We start from the raw sequence: 18,700 nt of genomic DNA on the forward strand, positions 1-18,700 counted from the left end.
TAAAAAGCCACCACAGTGCCATCTTGGGAGACTTGACCTCCCAGCTAAGCATGTTTCAGCATCCTTTTCCTCTCCTGCTCCAGGGAACAGCTCTTCTCTGAGCATCCATTCCCTCTGCAAGGGTCAGGAGGGGCTGGATGCCAAAACCCACAGGATTTCAATGGGGAAACATCATTTCAGACCTGTCTCCAGCACTGCCTGAGTGACAGCAAAGCTGGGAGCCTGTGGGAAGCAAGCAGTGGCCCTGCCTGTCCCTCCTGTCTCCAAGCATCCTGCCTGGAAGCAGCACATGCAGTGGCAGGAGAGGCCAGCCAAGGAAAACTGCTCAATTTTGCCTCCCTTCGGCAAGGAAGTGGCTTTGCTGGCTGCCAGCCCCACAGTAACCCTCTGGAGACATCAATCTTCTCTGTTTTTTGTGCCACATCCATGGATTTCTCATTTATAAGGCTGCTCACACCATGGATACTCAGTCCCCAGGGAGAAGGAAAGGTGTTTGCCTCCAATTCATAGCTCAAGGCTGGGAGAAGGTGACCTTGGGCACAGGTGGCACAAGAGGCTTCATGTCCCACCTGGCTCCCTGGGGTTTCTATCCCATAGTTGCAGCCAAAAATGTCCCATTTCATGGAGAAAGTGCAGAAACAGCTCATAAAACACAAGCCTGGGGATGCAGCTGAGCAGATCAGCTGCCTGCATGGTGTGCTGCCAGATACAGACAGCATGCTGCAGGGAAAACACACCTGCCTCCTTCCTAGCTAGAAGAGGAAAATCACCCTTCAATCTCCATTTACATTCCCAGCTAGGACACACACAAGGCTTTCACCTTGTGCAAGAGCTTCCCAGGATCAGGGCTGGGATTTTTGCTGATGGGAGCTCCAGGGCTCACTCCCTCCAAACCAGCCAGCTCAGCTGAGCTGTGCATTCATCCTCCTCCCTCCCTGAGGCTTGCAGGAAGCCACAACACATGGAAAAGCCCCAGGATTGGAATAAACCTGCAGACAGCTCCTGTAACACCATCAGGAATAACACCAGAAGAGAAGGGAACTGCCTGGTGGGTTTGGCCCCATCAGTCCTGCATCCTCTCCACCAAGGGCATCCTTCTCCATCCCTGAGCTTCATACTCAACCAGCCCCAGAGGGAGAGAAAGCATGCTGATTTTCTGGGATTTTCCAGATTATCCGGTCTTTACAGAGCTGCATGTACTGCTTTGTTTGTGGAGGGGCAAATTCAGCTGAGCCCATGGCAAGGACTGCTCACAGCTGAGCTCAAAGCCCTTTGGGGAACCAGCAGGGATAAATCAGTGCTTGGGTGAAAACAACTCAGCTAAGACACCACCATGTGCCTCCTGGCTGGACAAGGAGCTGCAGTGACCTTGCTTGAACATGGCCTTGAGTTGGAAATGCAGAGCAAGAGGATGTGACTCACATCTGGGATGTGGCCACAGAGGACAGATGTGTTTCATTACTGTCCAGTCCCTCTCTGCAGCTCTGTCTGTGTGTGCAGTGACTCAGCCTTGCCTTCAGGCCCTTTTGAAAGGAGCCACAGCACATCTCTTCCCAGCAGCATCCCTCTGCTGCTGTAAAACAGATTTGGGAAGTTCAGGCTCCAGCAAAGGGGGAAAAAATGAATTAAAACAAATCAAAGTTATGCTTCTCCATGGGAATCTTCCAATTGCAATTGTAAATCATTCAGAGAAGGATAAAATCAGATGCTTTAGTGGTGGGATCTGTCTCTCTGTGTTTAGAGACTTAAAAGCTAAACATCTCCCCCAATCTCAGTGGAAGGACAGTGATGAATCCCCTGGGTTTTCTTGGACACTTACCACAGGACAAGAGGAAACATCTCCTGGAGATGTTCCACGTCTGGAGGGAAGAAAAGGGGATTTCAACAAGTCTCCTTCCCACAATCCCTGGGAAATTCAGCTATTAGTGGAGAGAGCCCTAAAGCACTGAGACAAGGCTGAGCCACCACATATTAGACATCAGAGAGTCTAAAGAGAGGGACACTGCAGCCAGCCAAGCACAGCACATCACTTTGGAGGGTCTCCTGCAAAACCTAAATGCAGCCCACAGTTCCCTCACTTTGGGAAGGGATTTCCTTCCCATATCACCCTCCCAAAAAGCCTTTTTCATGCTCATCTTCACTATTTATCCACCAGTGCCTGCACAACCTGAAGTGACACCAGGTACCAAGGGACACCACAGAGTGATGGCACTGCCTACAAACATCCCCACTTCACACCAGTGGTTCTTCCAGCAGGAGAGCAGATAGAGCCACATCTCCCGGGAGGTTTTCCCGGGCACATCCTGGCTCGGAAGGCACCAGGAGCCAAACACCCGTGAGCGATGCTGGGCCAAGTGCTGCCCTAGCCGGAGCCAGCGGTGCAGTTCGCCTGGCAAACACTTGATGGGGCTACGAAACCGATTACCGGCACAGCTGGCAGAAACGGGGCAAAACGGCCTCTGCCAGATGTTTCGGGGTCCCACTTTGTGGGTGCCAGGCTGCCACCACCGACGCAGACTGCTGGCCCCGATGCCTAGCAGCATCGCTCCAGGCTTCGCTCACACCCTGGACACTCCGTCTGAATGTGGGTTGTCAGCACCTGGACAAAGCCGGAGGCTTCACCTCCAAAAGCTTTTTCCATGTTCTGTTTTAAGTGTGGTGATGGAAAGGGAGAGTGGGAGTTGCTGCCAGCACCTCCAGCAGTGCTGCCTTGCAAAGTGCTGATTAAGTTTTCTGCTGCAATTGCAAGATGAGGTGACCTTCCCACCTCCCACCTGCTAAAATCCCAGCACTTGGAGGGACTTCTGACAAGGGCATGGAGTGACAGGCAAGGAGAAATGGCTTCCCACTGCCAGAGAGCAGGGTAAAATGGGATATTGGGAAGGAATTCTTCCCTGTGAGGGTGCTGAGGCACTGGCACAGGTTGCCCAGAGAAGCTGTGGCTGCTCCATCCCTGGGAGTGTTCCAGGCCAGGTTGGATGGGGCTTGGAGCAACCTGGGCTGGTGGAAGGTGTCCCTGCCCTTGGCAAGGGGTGGAATGAGGTGATCTTTAAGGTCCTTCCAACACAAATCACTCTGGGATTCTTTACCAGCTGCCTCGGTGGGATTTTCCCATGTTTCACCCCAAAACCAGGAGAGGATGGGAAGATGCAGCCCCAAAGCAGAGCCTGAGCATGATGGGAGGCACAGCCCTGCATTGCAGATCCCACTGCGGGCAAGGGCCAGCCCCAAATTCCCTGAACACTGCTGTCAAACCTTCCAGCATGGCCCTAAATCCACCAGGACTTACCTGGCTCCAGCTGGCTGACCAAGCTGGCAGCAGCAGAAAGCAAGTCAAAGCCTCTCCTACTCAGGGAGAAAAAAAGAACTAGAGAAGTGTCCATAAATCTTGAGCTAGTTACTGATGGAGAGGACTCCCCTCCTCCTGCTCCACACACTGCAGCACAAATTATGGCCCCAACTTCACAGTTGTTCAGTGATGAACATCTGAAAAGGCTGTGACAGATGAGAAAAGGGATGATTTAACAGCCATAAATCCAGGCAGCTTAGAGGTGTTTTTACAACCAAACCCATCTTGAATCCCCTCTGTTATGAATGCTTATCACTCCCAGACACTACTACAATGGGAAGATTTTTAAGCTTTAATAGAGACGCAATAAAACCCCCAGAGCCCAGCAAGGAGACGTCCTTTGATCCCTCCTGAGGGAGGGAGAGGGGCTGAGAGCCGTTTGCTGTGCTCAGGAGTGAAGGACCAGAGCTCGAGCAGTCACTGGGTCACCACTGACCCTGGGTTTAATGGATGAGTGGCATCATCCCAGACCTGGATCAGCTTTCCTAAAGCTGCTGCAGGGTGTAATTAATACCCCACAGGGAGGGAGGGATAGGGAGACAGGCTGTGCCCTGGAGAGAGGGATAGGGACACAGGTGCTGTAACATCCAGCACCTTCCTGCTCTTACCTTTGCCAGAGGCTCCTCCTGCAGTTCCTCACATCACACCTGGTATAACCCCCCTTTGGGGATTTAAAATGAAGGTGGTTTCAGCTCAACCAACAACCCTCCTGAGTGGGGTGACACCACTCAACTGCCTCTCACTGCTTTTAATGCATCCTCTTTTAATTATTTCTGGTTAAATGGGCTCAATGACCCCCATCCAATGAGTGGGACTGGACACTACTCCCTGGCACTGAGGGATGCCTCCCAGTTCTGGGTTAAAAGGCCATGGATCTCATTCCCTCCCAGTTTGGGATTGAATGGCCCCAGATCTCATTCTTTCTTGCTGTGCATGTTGCCCCTGTAGCCTCCCAATGCCATTCTGCAATCACCCAGCCAGGAAAAGCAGGAACAGGGAGGTGCCAGGGTGTACCCACTGCAAAGGGCACCTGGTGCTGAGCAAATACCTCAGAAATCATTCCCTTCTTTCTTATACACACAAACTTATCAGGCACAGCAAGGTGATAAGGAATTCAGCAGATGGAAGGAACAAAAGTGATCCCAGGGCATGCGGCCCCTGGTTTTCCAGAGCTGGGCAGTAAAACCTCAGGTAAAACATCTGAGCATGAGCTTTGGGGCTGGAGTTTCCCTCCTGCAGTGGTGGGTAATTAAAGTAAAAGGAAAGAGTAGGGCAAGCTCCTTCCTAAGAGAAATGTAGCCACAAAACTCTACCCTTGGGCTACCAAAAGAGAAAGCAGCACTGCAGGGCAAGGAACAGGCTCAGCTTGACCATACAGACACCCAAGAGGACATGGTCTCTGCAGCCTGAGTGGAAGATGACACTCCCAACCCATTAACCTAAGGGAACATCTTTTTTTAATAAGATAATACTGAGTAATTGATTTTTAAATACACTGAAATCAAATGTCCCCAGGCCAGAGCAGGATCCCAGCTCTGTTGTCAGCTCAGTGACAACTGGCAGAGATTGAGCACACAGGGGAAAAGGAAATAAAAATTAAATCTCCTTCTTGTGCTTGAGTTGCTCCAGGGCAAATGCTAAAGTCTCTGGAAAAGGTGCATCAATTTTTCTCTGTTAAAAAAATAGGTCATCAGAAGGGAGAAGTTGATGAGGGCACAGCTGGGGGAGGCACCAGGGACCTTGGAGACCACACAGGCAGCATGGAGAAGATCCATGTGGTTAAAACACACAATAACTGAGCCCAAAAAAAAGTTAATTTTAAAGATAATTTATTCCAATCTCTCTCTCTCACCCCATCCCTCACACAGTCCCAGTCAAGAAGAGTTTATGCATATTTTTTATTTAATTTTAATTATTTTTTTCTAGAAAAATACACATGCAGATAATATATACTTCACTGCTGAACTTCTGTTTTCATGTTGGAAAAAATAATAACAATAAAGAAACAAAGGAGGATTTGGAATAGACCTGAGTGGAGACAGATACAGGGATGCTATGGGGATGGGATGCTCCAGGATGCTGAGCTGGCTGTGGTCCAGCACATCTTCTCCTTCAAAAAACACTTCTCCAGTAACTCCACCCAGGTTTGGGAATGGCCAAGGAAAAGTTAATGCTGGATCCATCCTTCCTACAAGACCCAGCATGAAGCCAAGTCCTATCCCCAGCAGCAAGGGAAGCCCAGCTTAGGTAAAAGCATCACTTTGATGCTTGGAAATCACACCAGAAACTAAGAGCTACATGGCAAAAATACCCTTTTATGCTATTTATCCTATGGGATACAGCTGGCAGCATAGGGAAGAGTGGATTGATGGTCTCTTGAAATCTGGATTTGTGTTTCAGAGTGATGTTTTGGGGGTGAGACCGAGGGTTGGAGCCTTGGCTGGGGGTTGCTGACCCTATGGGATGCTCCTTGCAGAGGAGAGCAGTGATGTTCCCATATTCCCAGTGATGTCCCCATGTCCTCAGCCTCTCTGCAAACACCATGCCAAGGTCCACAGGGAGAAATCAGATATGCTGCATGGTAGGAGCTGCCATCCCTCAAGCAGAATAGATGTCCTTAGGGCAGGGCTATTTCAGGACTGATGGATGATCAGCTGGAGCAAAGGGCTGGGGAAGGAGAGGGCAGTGAGGTGCAGTTTGGGGAAGGAGGGAGGTTAATCTACTACCACAGTCGCTGCAGGAAGCCAGGAGGCTTTGGGAAATGTCACAATCCAGTGGCATTCCCAACAATGACAGAGCAGCAGGGATGATGAGCTTTGCTGCCTCCTTCCAAGCCACATGTTGCTCCTCTGCCTCTTCTTCCTGCAATCCTGCCCGAGGCCATGGCTTTTTTCCTACTGATCCAGGCTAATGATATGGAGCAAACTGTGTTTTCTCTTTGCCTAGAGGTATAAAACAGCCCAGGGAAGTTTTCTCAAGGGAAGGATTTCCCTCCAGTTCCCAAGGAACCTCATACTGAGGATGGCAGCAGCACTTTGCCAGCCCCATGTCTGCTCCCAGCAAGCCCCACCCTGCCCATGTCCCCAGCCAGTGGTGACATCCCTGGATACACAAAACAACTGGACTGACCCAGAGCCTCCCTTCAGCTACTGCATCCCATTGCCACCCTCAGCAGCCAGGACAATCCCACATGCTGACAGCACCCAGTGCCTCACTATGGAGGGAAATGGATCAAACTGGAGGCAGAGCTGGATGTGCCCCCCTAGCAGTGCCTTCCTTGGTGGCTGGATGCAGCCCCAGCACTTGGATGTGGACCCTGCTGGCACCTCCTGCATCCCTGATCCAGCCCCAGCATTCCTTGTGCTCATCAAGGGGATGCCAGCAGAAAAAGAAAAGCAGCAGGAGGCTCACAACCTTGGATACCTCTGGATTTACCACCATCCATGGCAGCCTTGGAAAGGCACCGAGGAACAAACACCAGAGCCCATAAGAGCATTTCACAGCAGGGCTGGAGACACAGCACCTGAGGGCTGTGCAGTCACTCTCTCCTTTTCCCTTGTGTTTTGTTTAGTTCTTTAGTTGACACAATACACTTTGGGGACTGTCTACTCTGAAAATAGAGGCAGGAGGGTCTGGCGAGGGTGGGGAGGCTGTCTGGCTCCTATGTCTACAGGCTGCCCTGGTGCAGCTCTAAAGTTTGGTGGATGATCATGCAGGTTTTATTGCAGCTTGTGTGTGTGGGTTTTGTTGTAAGTAGCCCAGCTTCAGTCTCAGGTAGCCTTGGAGGTGGGTTTGTCTCCCCTTCCCACCTGTCTGGTTGCTGTCTCTCCTCTGCCACGTGCCAGCCAAACAGCTATTCGCTGGCCATCTGCTCGATGTGGTCGCTGAGCAGCTTGTATTGTTCTGTGGAGGAGAGAAAAGTGCCCTTGGAGGATGCTGAACCATCCCAGCCAGGCTAGATCCCTCCAGGAGCCCATGAAGGGGGTGTGTATCCCCCAGGCTCACCCCTACCTTCATCCAAGTTGCCGATGGTCGCCTGCTTCTTCAGGAAGTCACTGCAGAGCTTCTTGTTGAGGCCAAAGGCCAGCATGTTGTGAATGAAGGTGCTGAGGGAGGACAGAGATGCTCTGAGTAAAGGAAAAGCCAAGCTACCCTTTCTTGCCCCCACCTTCCTTTTCCACTCCACAGCCCCTTGTACCAGGCACTGGGAGGATGCTCAGCTGTGAGAGACTCAGTCCATTCAGCACCCAGATTTTCAATGTAAAGGAAAGGAGCAGGTCCCAGGGAGAAGCATCAAGCATCCTCTGCACCATAAGGGTTATCCCTAGCAGGGCAATGTCTGTAAGGTGTCCCCCCTCACCAGCTGATTCCCAGGAGGGACAGTGCCCCTGCCCTGCTCACCCCAGCTGCCCGAAGGTGATGTTCTCGTTGAAGCGGAGGCTGTCGTCACGCTCCTCCTGCGTCATGTGGCACCACTTCTCCCTGCAAGGCACAAACCTGTCTGGCACCAATGTCACCCCAGGCCCCCCTGGCTGCATCCCCCCTCCCCAGGCCACGTTGCTGGAGCACAGGAGGGCACCAAGAGCCCCTCAGAGCACAGGAGGGCACCAAGAGCCTCTCAGGGCGGTGATGGATGAGCTCACAACACGTATCCATCCACAGATCTCTTGCCTAGGGGCGAAGCAAGAGATGCCCCAGGAAAAAGTCTTATTCACTCTTGGCTTTGTCCAGAATTGCCCTGGTAAACAGCTAAAAATAGCATCAGCCCTTCCAGCACACAGCTCACCTGCAGTGCCATTGCTTTGGCAAGGGGGATGTGGAGGGAGCAGGGGGATGACCATCCCAGCAAGGATCTGCTGAAGCCTCGAAACCTCGGGGAATACCAGGGGAGTACCAGGCAACTCTCCCCCATCTGCAGTGGAGCTCCAACTCTTTGAAGCCCAAGAAAACCTCTCCCCAAACATACCTCCCCCTCCAACAGTGCAGAGGGTTCCCATACCCCTCCCCACGGCCCCTCTCAGGGGACGACGTGCCACAGTCTCAGTGGTGCCCTGAGGATGCCCCAGCTCCACTCTGTCACTCTGCAACTGCAGCATTGCCTTAAAGGATGAAGGTTTTTAAGCTCTAGATGTTTGCAACCAGCTCTAGGCAGTGGCAGGAGTGCCCATCCTGGGAATAAAGCCTGTGCCACAGGAATGTCACTGGGGTGGTGGCAGAGGGGCTCAGTGCATGCAGCCAGGGAAACTACAGCTCCATGGTGAAGCCAGCCCCTTCCAGAGAAGTCAGGTGAGGTTACAGCCAAGGATAAGAGGAGGAAAAGCAAGGAAAAACAGGGATAGGTAGAAGAAAAACAGCTATATGGAGGAGAAGGAAGAGGAGAACACCAGGAGCGGAACACACACTTGTAGCTCACCGGAATGCCAAGCAGGATGGGGGAGCTGCGTGGGTGGAAACAGTGGCTGAGAGATCTCACCCTAAATTCAGTGAGGCTCAGCCTTGTTGTGCTGCTGAAACTGGAAGAGGATGAGTGCTCAGCCAAGCTGACCCCACAAAGAGCCCATCCTTGCTAAGTCAGCCCAAACGCTGCTGAGCTGAGCCTGCAGTCACCCGTTCTTATTTATAGAGCTCTGGAAACACATACAGGATGTTTAAAGGGATTCTTTCTTTTTTAAAAAGGAGTAATTTCTCCCAGATAAAGCTTATGATAGCAAATAAAACCCACAGCCAAATGTGGGGGCTGGAAAGAGAGGAGAAGAATCAAATTAAGGGGCTTTGAAATCTGGAAGCAGAACTTCACAGCCCTCACTGGCTCACTTACAGAAGAAGCATGTTTGTAACTCTTTTCTTCCTGCCTTTTTATGTTTTAGAGGGAGGAAGGAGGGAGAAAAAACATTATCAAAGTGCCCAGAAAAAAAATTGGCTGTGTTTCTGGCTTGTTACTGGGGAGTAACAAGCTGAGGAAGGGGGAAAACTCACATGTGGCTCCACTCAAAGCCTTTGATCTTCATACCAGTCCAGTGGGGCAGGCTCAGGGGTGAGTAACCCCATGGGCTGTGGGGTTGTATTTTGGGGTACCAGGAAAGCTTAATTTCACTGGGAACTGGTGAGAACTGTTCATCAACTGCTCAGCATCACTCCTCATCCAGCAGCAGCATTTCCCCCTGCACAACAACCCTGAGCAGTGCTCACTCCCAGCAGCATTTACATTATCCATCTGCCAATACATGCCTTAGCCACACGTAAGATTTACTGCCAGGCTTCAAAGAACCCTCATCCTCTTGCTAATGCCATCACTTGGAGTGATTTGCTCCAAGATCCCATGCTCCAGCAAGAGAGCAATGACTGTTCCCCTGCTCGGGCACGGATGGATGTGGCCCCAAGGACACACTCCCAATTGTGACATGCAGCCTCCATTTGTCTCTTATTGAGGGATAGCAGCACAAAAGTGCATTAGAAAATCATAAAGGACCAGCTTTTCCAGCTGGCAAAGGATCCTCAGCACCTCTATGTGGCAGCAGAAGCCAGGAGCAAGCGGGAAGGACAGGAGAGTGGGATGCTTTCTCCACAAAGAGACTCAGTTCATGTCCGAAACCTGCCCAGGGGAATATTCCCAGCACAATAACTCAGCTTGAAACCATTCAGGTTCCTTTTAAAAAACACATTAAAGAGGAACCAATCTAAACCTCTCTGGCCCTTTGGAGAAGGTGATGCTCATGGTGAAACCTCCAGTGGCTGTTCCTCCTAGGGAGAAGAAAGGGCTTTTCAGAGCCCCCCAAAACATGGTACACCCCTCCCTAGGGCAGGATTTGGACCTAAAGTGAGCATTGGCCTCTGGACACTAATGGACTGAAGTACAGGGACAGACACACCTCTTCTCCTCTTCCTCCCCAGTGTTCCCTCTGGAGCGGCAGCAGAAACAGGGCCGACAAGAGTGGGGTGTGAAAGATCATGCAAGACAGAGGGATGGAGGGGAATGGAGAGAAGAAGAGATGGAAGAACATTGTTAGAGGCAGACAGAGAGGAAAGAGAGAGAAAAAGAGGAGTTTAGTTCTGGTTCCTCCCCCCCTCCCCAGCCCTCCCCACCCAGAGGAGAATGAACCTCCCCAGGTCTCACTGCAGCCCCAGGAGGACACAACTTGCCCACCCTAGCCACAACCCCATCCCCACAGACCCTCTGGACATCTGCCATGGCCAAGCACCGACCTGGAATTTCAAACCCAGCCCTTCCCAACCACCTCCTCAGGGATTTGAACCCTCAGTCCAGCAAGCAACATCCCAGTTCACCTAGTGGATTCTGTTATCCTCTCCAGAGGACTCAAGGAGGGTCAGCACCACCTTCCAACAGCCCTGAGATACTCAGGGTACTCCAGGCTGCAGTTCCCAAAGCTCATTTGTTAGTCAGGCTTGTTTCTGCAGCAGAGGCAGACTCAGCCATCAGATTAATTGGGAAAGGCACTCGGAGCAGAGAGCAGCTGCCGGTGGCGTATGTCCTTGTGAGACATTTGCTGCTGCTAATTTGGGGCTTAATCAAAGTAAATGCAGTTATGGTTCCATTACTGTTCAATAGGCTCTTTCAGTGCTTGCTGGGGATAAAAAAGAAGAGCAATAAAAGGGAAAGCAGGGATTGATCGGTGCACTGAGCCTGGCAGAGCATCCCAGGGTGTGAGCCAGGGCTGCTGTGGCTTAGCTTGGGTTTAGGGGGGACACAGCGGGGCTGGCTGCAAAGTGCTCAGAAAAGGGGCTGCTCAAATGCTCCAAGCTCAACAACTCTCACTCCAAGAGCTCAAAGCCTCGAGGCACTGTACAGACAGTGGGAGGATGTAGAGGGGAGAAACCATGGTCAAGAGAGGAGGGAATTGCTCAAACCCTCATGACAGCTCCATGGTGGAGCAAGAAATAGGAAGGAGCCTGGCGGGCATCTCACCCTCCCCTGTACCCCATGCCCAGGGTCACTCACCCTCTGATACGAGCAGCCCCTTCCCCTTGCAGGGTTTATCCTGATCCTTCCAGCTCTCAGGGCTGCCCATACTGCCATTCCCAGCTCTCATCCTTGTTGGTTGCCCAGGGTTGGTCCCCACAGCCCTCCTGGGGACAGCCAGGACACAGGGCATCCTCTCCAATCTGCTGCACTTTGGCTGCACCAAGCACCTCCCAGATCTGCTGGCAAACTCAGCACCAACAGCCTGAACCCTGCCTGGAATTTCTGGGCACATCTCTAGGGCTTTGTTCTTCCAAAAGGAAAACAAGCAAGATAACCTTCATGCTCCCAAATCCCTATGAGGGTGTGGATCTCACCTGCCCACCCCACAGCCCAGTGGCCCCAGCAGGGTTGCAATTAGGGGTGGAAAACAAAATTTCCCTGTGGTCTGTAATGCTTGGGGCTGTCAGGAGAACACCCCGGAGGGGACACAGAATCCTTGTGCCATGGGGACATGTCCTACCTGGTGGTGGGGGATCTCTTCCTGCGCTCGCAGTGAACGGCGTCGAAGAAGGCAGCATTCCAAAAACGAAGGTTGTGCCTGCAGGGAGGGAGGGAGAGGTCGGGAACAGTCACCTTCCACCTCTGATATCTGATTTAGATTCGATAAAGAAGGTTTTTAATATGAGGGCGGTGAGGCACAGGTCGCCCAGAGCAGCTGTGGCTGCTCCACCCCTGGAAGTGTTCCAGGCCAGGTTGGATGGGGCTTGGAGCAACCTGGGCTAGTGGAAGATGTCCCTGCCCATGGCAGAAGGCTGGAATAAGGCGAGCTTTAAGATCCCTTCCAACCCAAACCATTCCATGATTCCATAATCTCCCCCAGCCTGTCCCTGAGTCCTCGCCCAGGGTCAAGCTCACCCACTTCCCAGGGCCAGGAGATGACTCAAGGATAGGCCAACAGCTCTGGCAAATTCAGTGCTGTTCTGGAACAGCTCCTTGATGGCTACAAACACACTCTAGCCCAAAGGATGTGCCAAAGCCAAGGCCACCTCTGTTAGGGGCAGCAGCTTAAAAGCACTTGTGGGCATCTGGGGAATATGTGGGCCAGGAGGACAAACCCCCTCCCCAGGGAGGGTAACACTGGGCAGGAGCCTCTTGCTCCAGGAGCTTTACCAGATCGGCTGCTGCTTGAGGGGCATGTACAGGTAGATCCTCTCTCCTTTCTTCTCCTCCTCTGGGCTCTGCATGGAAACTGTGGAGACACACAGTCACATGCCAAGGTCTGGATGACTCCCACCTTCCCACCCACTGTCTTCTTGATGTCCAAGCAGCCGTGATGGTCTGCAAACCCAACTCATCCCCAACACAGGAGCTTTGCCTGCCCTTTGTGGGCAGCTAATAGCCCTAATGAAGGCATGGATGTCCCAGAAGGATACTGGAGGGACTGCAGCACTGGTCTGTCGGCACACACAGCTACTGGAGGGAGACTGATGCACCACAAAATCTCAGACACAGTGGATGACCAAACCTCTGCAGCTTATGCCACTGAGAACAAGATGCCACAAGACACAGGACATGAGCTGTGACTGCTCCAAAGCAAGAACTGTTAAGGCTCCTTTGGAACACTTCTCTAGGAGCTCAGAGGGGATAACATCAGTTCTTCCCAACTCCACAGCTCCAGCATTTCCAACCCTCACTCCTTCCCCAGGGATGCCTTGACCATGTCTATTACAGCATCACTGGCCTCACTCACCTGTCTTCTTCAGCTTCTCCTTTGGTTTGTCCTCACCTTCGCTGTGGCACAGAAATCAGTGTCAGCTCCCGAATGTCTGTTCAACTGACAGCCCATGGCCCCCATGGTGAAGGGAGCACCCTCATTTGAAAGCCCCCCTGCTCCCATGCCACTGTCCCCAAGGCCAGATGAGAGATAGTGATGTCCATCCCAGCCAGACCCAGGATGCAGATCACGATTCTGGAACTATGTATCTCCATGTCCAAGAGACATGGGACTCCCAGACCATGAAGTGGCAATGTCTAAAGGATGAGCCAGGCTAGAGATCACCTTTTCCATGGCCATGATAACTCCTGGCTCATGGTGGCCTTACACACAGGAAGTTTCTGGCTTGGTCACAATATGGGTGCCTCTCTTGGCCCACCCTTCCCATCCAACACAGTGGTACCTACTCGCTCTTTTTGGTGGTAGGACCCTTCAGTTTGGTCTCCAGGCCCCCAAAGAAGCCTTTGACATTCTCTGTCTTGGCTGATGTGTTTTTCAGCAGCCTCTCTGCGATGTCCTTCTTCTCTGCCAGCCAAGTGTTTGCTGACTTCAGGTAGGAGTCAATGCTGCCTGTGGGCTTCTCCTTGGCCTCCAAGGGCAGTGCATGGGGCTTGCCTGTGGGAAATGTGTCAGGAGCTCAGTGTGCCCCATGGTCCTGGGTGCTGCCAGCTCCTGGGGGAACCTGCTCCCAGCTACAAGATGCACCACAGAGACCAGGAGCCAGATGGAAACAGCCCAGACTCAATTCCTTCTCCCCACTCCCATTTTGGATAGAAAATCTCCACAGAGGAGGGATCACAACACACCAAGCAACAAGCCAAGGTGCTTCTGGGTTGGGGTGATCATATCCCATCCCCAGGGTCAGGGAACATCTAGGAGTTGTCATATACAAACATCTCTGTCTAGAAGCAATGACAAACCAGTATCGCCATGAGCTACCACCCCATCAAGGGGCACTGGCAGGTTTACATGGCTTCTCAGCCATGGAGGCTCTTTTCCACTTGGTGCTGGAGTCACCCAGAGTAAGCCAAGCTTGGATACTCCTCCATCACCCTTGCCATGCACAAGGCACACCTCACCACTGGTCCCCAGCACCAGCAAAGCCTGCACAAGGGTGCAGGTGCCTCTTACCCACGTAGTAGTAGGTGAAACACATGGTCATGAGGTTCTTGGCAGGGCTGAAGTCATCCATCTGGTGACACCTGACATGAAGAGAGGATTCAGTGAAAACACCCAGTGACAACCCAAGCAGCCTCATGGCTCTGACCTCAGGGGCTTCTGGTGCTTGCAATGAGTCCCCAAACTCCCCCCATGACTTACTCAAACAGCACGAGGGCAAAGGACTGCATCAGGCGGTAGAAGGTCTGCTCCGACACACACTTGGAGTTGCAGCGCTGCAGGCACAAAGCTCAGGGTTTAGCACAACAGCAAGAACCACCACAGCACCCCCAGGAGTCCTCACCATGGGGAGGTGGGCAGAGAGCACAGCCAGTCAGATCTCCCCCTCAGAGACAGCAGTTTGGAGTGTTTTTCTAGGCAATAGGATGTTTCTGAGTGCTGGTGGGATTTCAGTTGAATAAATCAAATGGATTCTCTCCCACATTGCACCAAGTGTGTATTTAACTACCTCAAGATGCATTTATTCACTCCTGTATCACCCTGTAGTGACATTCCTCCCCTTCCCTGAATTCCTGTCCTCCAAAAATACTGATTTGGGGTACAGGAGGCCTGAGCCTCCTGCCCAGGCTGCTCCAAGTCCTGGTGCAGGATCCCCACTCCTTCCCCCATCACTCCTTACCTGGGCACTCACATATCTGGCGAACCACTCCCTGCCCTTCCCGTTCTCACTGCTGCACAGCTCACCAAACCTGGCCTTCTCTTCTTGGTCCAGATCCTCTCTAAACATGGAAAAATTAAGAAACATCATTAAAGCTGAGGATGTGACCATCATCCCCCATCCAGCCACCACTCCCCCACATCACCCCTCTCAGCAGCAACACCCCAGTGCTGTGATGCCAGGAGGAAGGCAGAGGGGAAGGAGAGCATCCATTTGTCAATCCTTGCCTCACACTGCTCTTTTATTCCTCCCTGGCACAGTGGAAACCAAAAGCAGAGGGAGAAGGGAAGAGCCAAGGACAGTGCAAGCAGAAACTGAGCTCCAGAGACAGGCACTGTGCCCCAGAGCAACAACAACTCCTGTTGCTGCTCATCACGCTCCGTTTGCTCGATCCTTCTTGACACACTGAGCTGCAGCATTACAGAGACCACAGCCATGGGAGCAGGGGGATGCAGAGCTGGGGGGACAGCCAGGGGCTGCCACAGGGTCCTGGGGCATGTGTGAGCCACTGGCATGTGCATGAGCATCAGCAGAGATTCCCCGTGGGGAGAAGAGATGGAGACCCCTGGCATGGAGAAAGCCTTGGCATGGTAAGGCCCTGGCATGGGAAAGGGAGGATGAAGAGGGAAGGGAAGCTGGGGGTGAACTGGGATGTATCCAGGAGAGGGCTGCAAGTCAGACCCCACATCCCTCCCTTAGCTCCAATGCCACGTTATGGCTGCAGCAACAAGCTGTATCAGCCAAGCACAGGGAAGGACACAGACTGATGCTCCTGGAGTGGGAAAGCAGCCAGATCCCATCTCAAGGGATGGTCCTTGGCAGCAGGCTCAGCAGGACTCGCTGGCTCCACACACTCACCCCCCAGTGAAGATCTTCTCCACGTAGTGCCGCATGAATTCCCGGCGCTCAGCCATCACCTCATCCCGGGCCGACTCCGTGCTCTGGCTGGAGGAGAAGGACTCGTTGGAGGAGGAGCGGCGGTAGCCACCCCAATGCCTGGGAGAGTCTTCCATATCATTCTCACTGTCTGCTGACTCGGTGGCATCGCTCTCCTCCCCAGCCACATCCCCTGTGTCCTCCAAGTGCCCATTGTCACTGGGGGCAGTGGGAGGAGTGGGCTCTGAGGGGTCACTGGCCGGAGTTTCGGCATCAAAGTCAATGAGGTTCCCTACAGGCACATCCAGAGGGGCCTCCATGGTGCTCCTGGGAGATGTGGTGGTGTTCTGGGGACTTGTTCCTTGCTTGTCCTTTCACCCCTCACTGGGGCATCGAGGCCATCACTAGCAGGATGATGGCTAAGGCAGGCACAACCTTCCGTTGGGGGATGAGTTACCACAGGACATCTGAAAGACAGAGGGAGGACAAGAGTGAGGAGAGGTCCCCAGGGAACCACCATCACAGACTTTGGGCAAAACCACCACCTGTGATGTCCCCAGGATGCCCAGCAGCAGCAGGAGGGACAGGACAGGGACGCACCAGACAGGCAGAGCTGGCTGCTCTCCATCAGCCACGTGAATCAGCAAACCCATGCAGTGCTCACGTGCTCTTGGCACAGTTCAAGAGGGTTTTCCATCCTTTAGCCCAGAAAAGAGGACAATTTGAGCCCAAGCTCCATATGTCACATTTGGGATGCGACATCTCACAGCCTGATGGGCAAAACTGGGCTGGCATGAGCCAGCAGCTGACAACACACTGGTGACTCTGCAGGGCAGCCCTGGAGAAGCTTCTCATCTCCCCTGCCCTCCTCTCTGCTCACGGGTCTGCCTGACCCTGTTTGGAAATGGAAAATAGAGATCTGTGGTGGAGCATCTCAGTGTTAAACACACATCAAGTGGGAATGGCAAGGATATGCTGGACACAACAGTCTATAATGGGATGTGGATGTAGAGCTCTGGACTGCAAATAATTAGGTTTGGCATCCAACCCAGACTGCAAAGGTCCTGCAAAGGAGGTGTGGAGGCCACAGGCAGCTCTGCTCCAGGAGCACTGGCTGGTGATGAATCACGATGCTCCGGCACATGTCCATCCCAGACAGCAGCACAGCAGCTGCTGTGCAGCAAAAGGGGCAAAGAAAGGGCTGCCTTGATGCTGCCTCTGAAGCACAGTCACTCATGTCCTTGAGTGTGTTTCTGCCATGGGAGGTGGCAAATGATGCTGTCTGAGAAGGGACCCTGGTAGAAGCAACCCCAGGGCAGCAGCCAGGCATGGGGCCAGCACAGGAGCGGGGACAGCAGCACGGGTACCAGGCCCTGCTGCCTCCTAAGGAACTGATCCCAGGACACAGGCAACTACCCCCTCAGCAAAAATATCCAGATTTCCTTCAGCTCCAAGACTAGAATACGCCAAAGGACCAATGTGCAGCTGATCAGGCAAAAAGGAGTTCAAAATTAAACCAAATCTGACATGTTCCACCAAGCAGAGCACAGTGTCCCAGAGCTGGTGTTGGGAAAATAACCCCTGAGCTGCAGGAGGAGCAGCTCTCCTAGTAGCACTCTCCTCCTCCTCCCCATCCCCAGGGACCCTTTGGGGCAACAGTGTGCTGGGATCCACAGGAAGAGAAGCAGAACACTGCACCCTCCCTGAGCAGCAGACAGCTGGGAAAAGCCTCTGTCACTCAGGTTCCCAGGGCTGAGAGACAGCAGGGATGGAAAAGAAAGTCACCTCAGGTGGCAGAAACTCGTGCACCCACATGCACCCACACAGAGCAGTCACCTCTCCCTCCACTGGCACCCACTGAACTCACCGTCTCCCTGCACACAGCTAAACCTGGATCCAGGGAGAGCCACACGGACACTGCTGCACTCAGGGAGCTGCTGAGACGTTGGTTGTTGGGAGAGGAGCAGCCCAGAGGCTGCAGCTCAGCAGGGCCTGGTGGTGTGCCCATGGTGAGACAGCCAGCTGCAGCCCAGCCCAACATTCCCAGCACTGTCACTCCTCCAAACACCCCTCCAGCTGCAAGGACCTTGCTGTGCTTCATCTTCCTTCCCTCCATCCCATCCATCCATCCCCCCTCCCTCTCTCCCTCCTTCCCTCCATCCCCAGCCCTTCCCATTTCAAAGGCAGATGCAAAGTCCCTTTCAGCACTGATGGAGAGAAGGCTCCAGGGAGAGCTTAGAGCAACTTCCAGGACCTAAGGAGACTAGAGGAGAGCTGATAAAGGCCACCAAAGGTGCTGTTAGCTGCTAGGGGTGCCAAGGCTTCCCAGGAACCTCCATAGCCTCCAAGGGGGTTGGGTTCTCAGCACAGAGCCCAGAAGAGCTTCAAAATCAAAACAAGCCACAAACTCACCCCCAATACCCACTCCACAACCAAGCTCTTGCTCCAGCAGAACAAATCCAGGAAAGGAATAGCCAAAATACAGACCAAGAAAAGCCTCAGGTCCCACAGTGAGCACTCAGCTCCATCCACACATGGGGATCAGCACAGGTGTACATCCCACCACTGCCCAGGCACAGCCTGGGGGATCCTGCACCTGTCTGGGTTGAGTTTGAGAGCAAATGAAGGCTATGGAGTATAAAGGGACTTTTTGGCAGCTCAGGAGCCTTAATACAACATCATGAACTTCAGCATCATCATGAGATTCATCATCTTTGGAATCCTGCAGTTCCTGGGCTGACTTTAACCATGAAGCTCAACAAGACAGACAAGGTGGAGACACCAGCCTGGGAATGTCATCAATGGACTGGCTGAAGTCACACATGGGAATGCCACAGGAAACCCATGATGCTCTGAAACTTTGGAAAATGCCTGCTTTTACTAAAAAGAAATGCTGAGGAGATCCCTAAACCCTGCAAGGAGTTTCCCCTTGAGGCTTTTTTT

General features: G+C 52.8%; 1 protein-coding gene across 2 annotated transcripts; it reads right to left on the reverse strand.

The window, feature by feature from the left end:
• Positions 1-7,202: 7,202 nt before the first annotated feature.
• KIAA0513 (KIAA0513 ortholog) lies at positions 7,203-16,077 on the reverse strand. Of its 2 annotated transcripts, XM_009076659.1 has the most exons (12): positions 15,740-16,077; positions 14,843-14,942; positions 14,365-14,438; positions 14,176-14,246; positions 13,452-13,659; positions 13,021-13,061; positions 12,441-12,519; positions 11,791-11,868; positions 10,219-10,248; positions 7,751-7,831; positions 7,361-7,455; positions 7,203-7,252 (listed from the first exon to the last, which is right to left on the reverse strand). In XM_009076659.1, the coding sequence occupies exons 1-12, from the start codon at positions 16,075-16,077 to the stop codon at positions 7,203-7,205; spliced, it is 1,245 nt and encodes a 414-aa protein (XP_009074907.1). The 2 variants fall into 2 exon arrangements, with proteins under 2 accessions (XP_009074907.1, XP_009074908.1); XM_009076660.1 differs by lacking the exon at positions 10,219-10,248.
• Between the last annotated feature and the right edge of the window lie 2,623 nt (positions 16,078-18,700).

This window comes from Acanthisitta chloris, unplaced genomic scaffold (genome assembly GCF_000695815.1).
Source record: "Acanthisitta chloris isolate BGI_N310 unplaced genomic scaffold, ASM69581v1 scaffold19956, whole genome shotgun sequence".
Lineage (NCBI taxonomy): Eukaryota > Metazoa > Chordata > Aves > Passeriformes > Acanthisittidae > Acanthisitta > Acanthisitta chloris.

Excerpts from the sequence above, each read along its gene's own strand:
- KIAA0513 (XM_009076659.1), bottom strand. The coding sequence starts at position 16,077 with ATGGAGGCCCCTCTGGATGTGCCTGTAGGGAACCTCATTGACTTTGAT. Across the intron at positions 14,943-15,739 it reads GAGAAGATCTTCACTGGGGG|AGAGGATCTGGACCAAGAAG; the intron begins GTGAGTGTGTGG and ends TTCCATGTTTAG. Across the intron at positions 12,520-13,020 it reads GGAGAAGCTGAAGAAGACAG|TTTCCATGCAGAGCCCAGAG; the intron begins GTGAGTGAGGCC and ends GTGTCTCCACAG.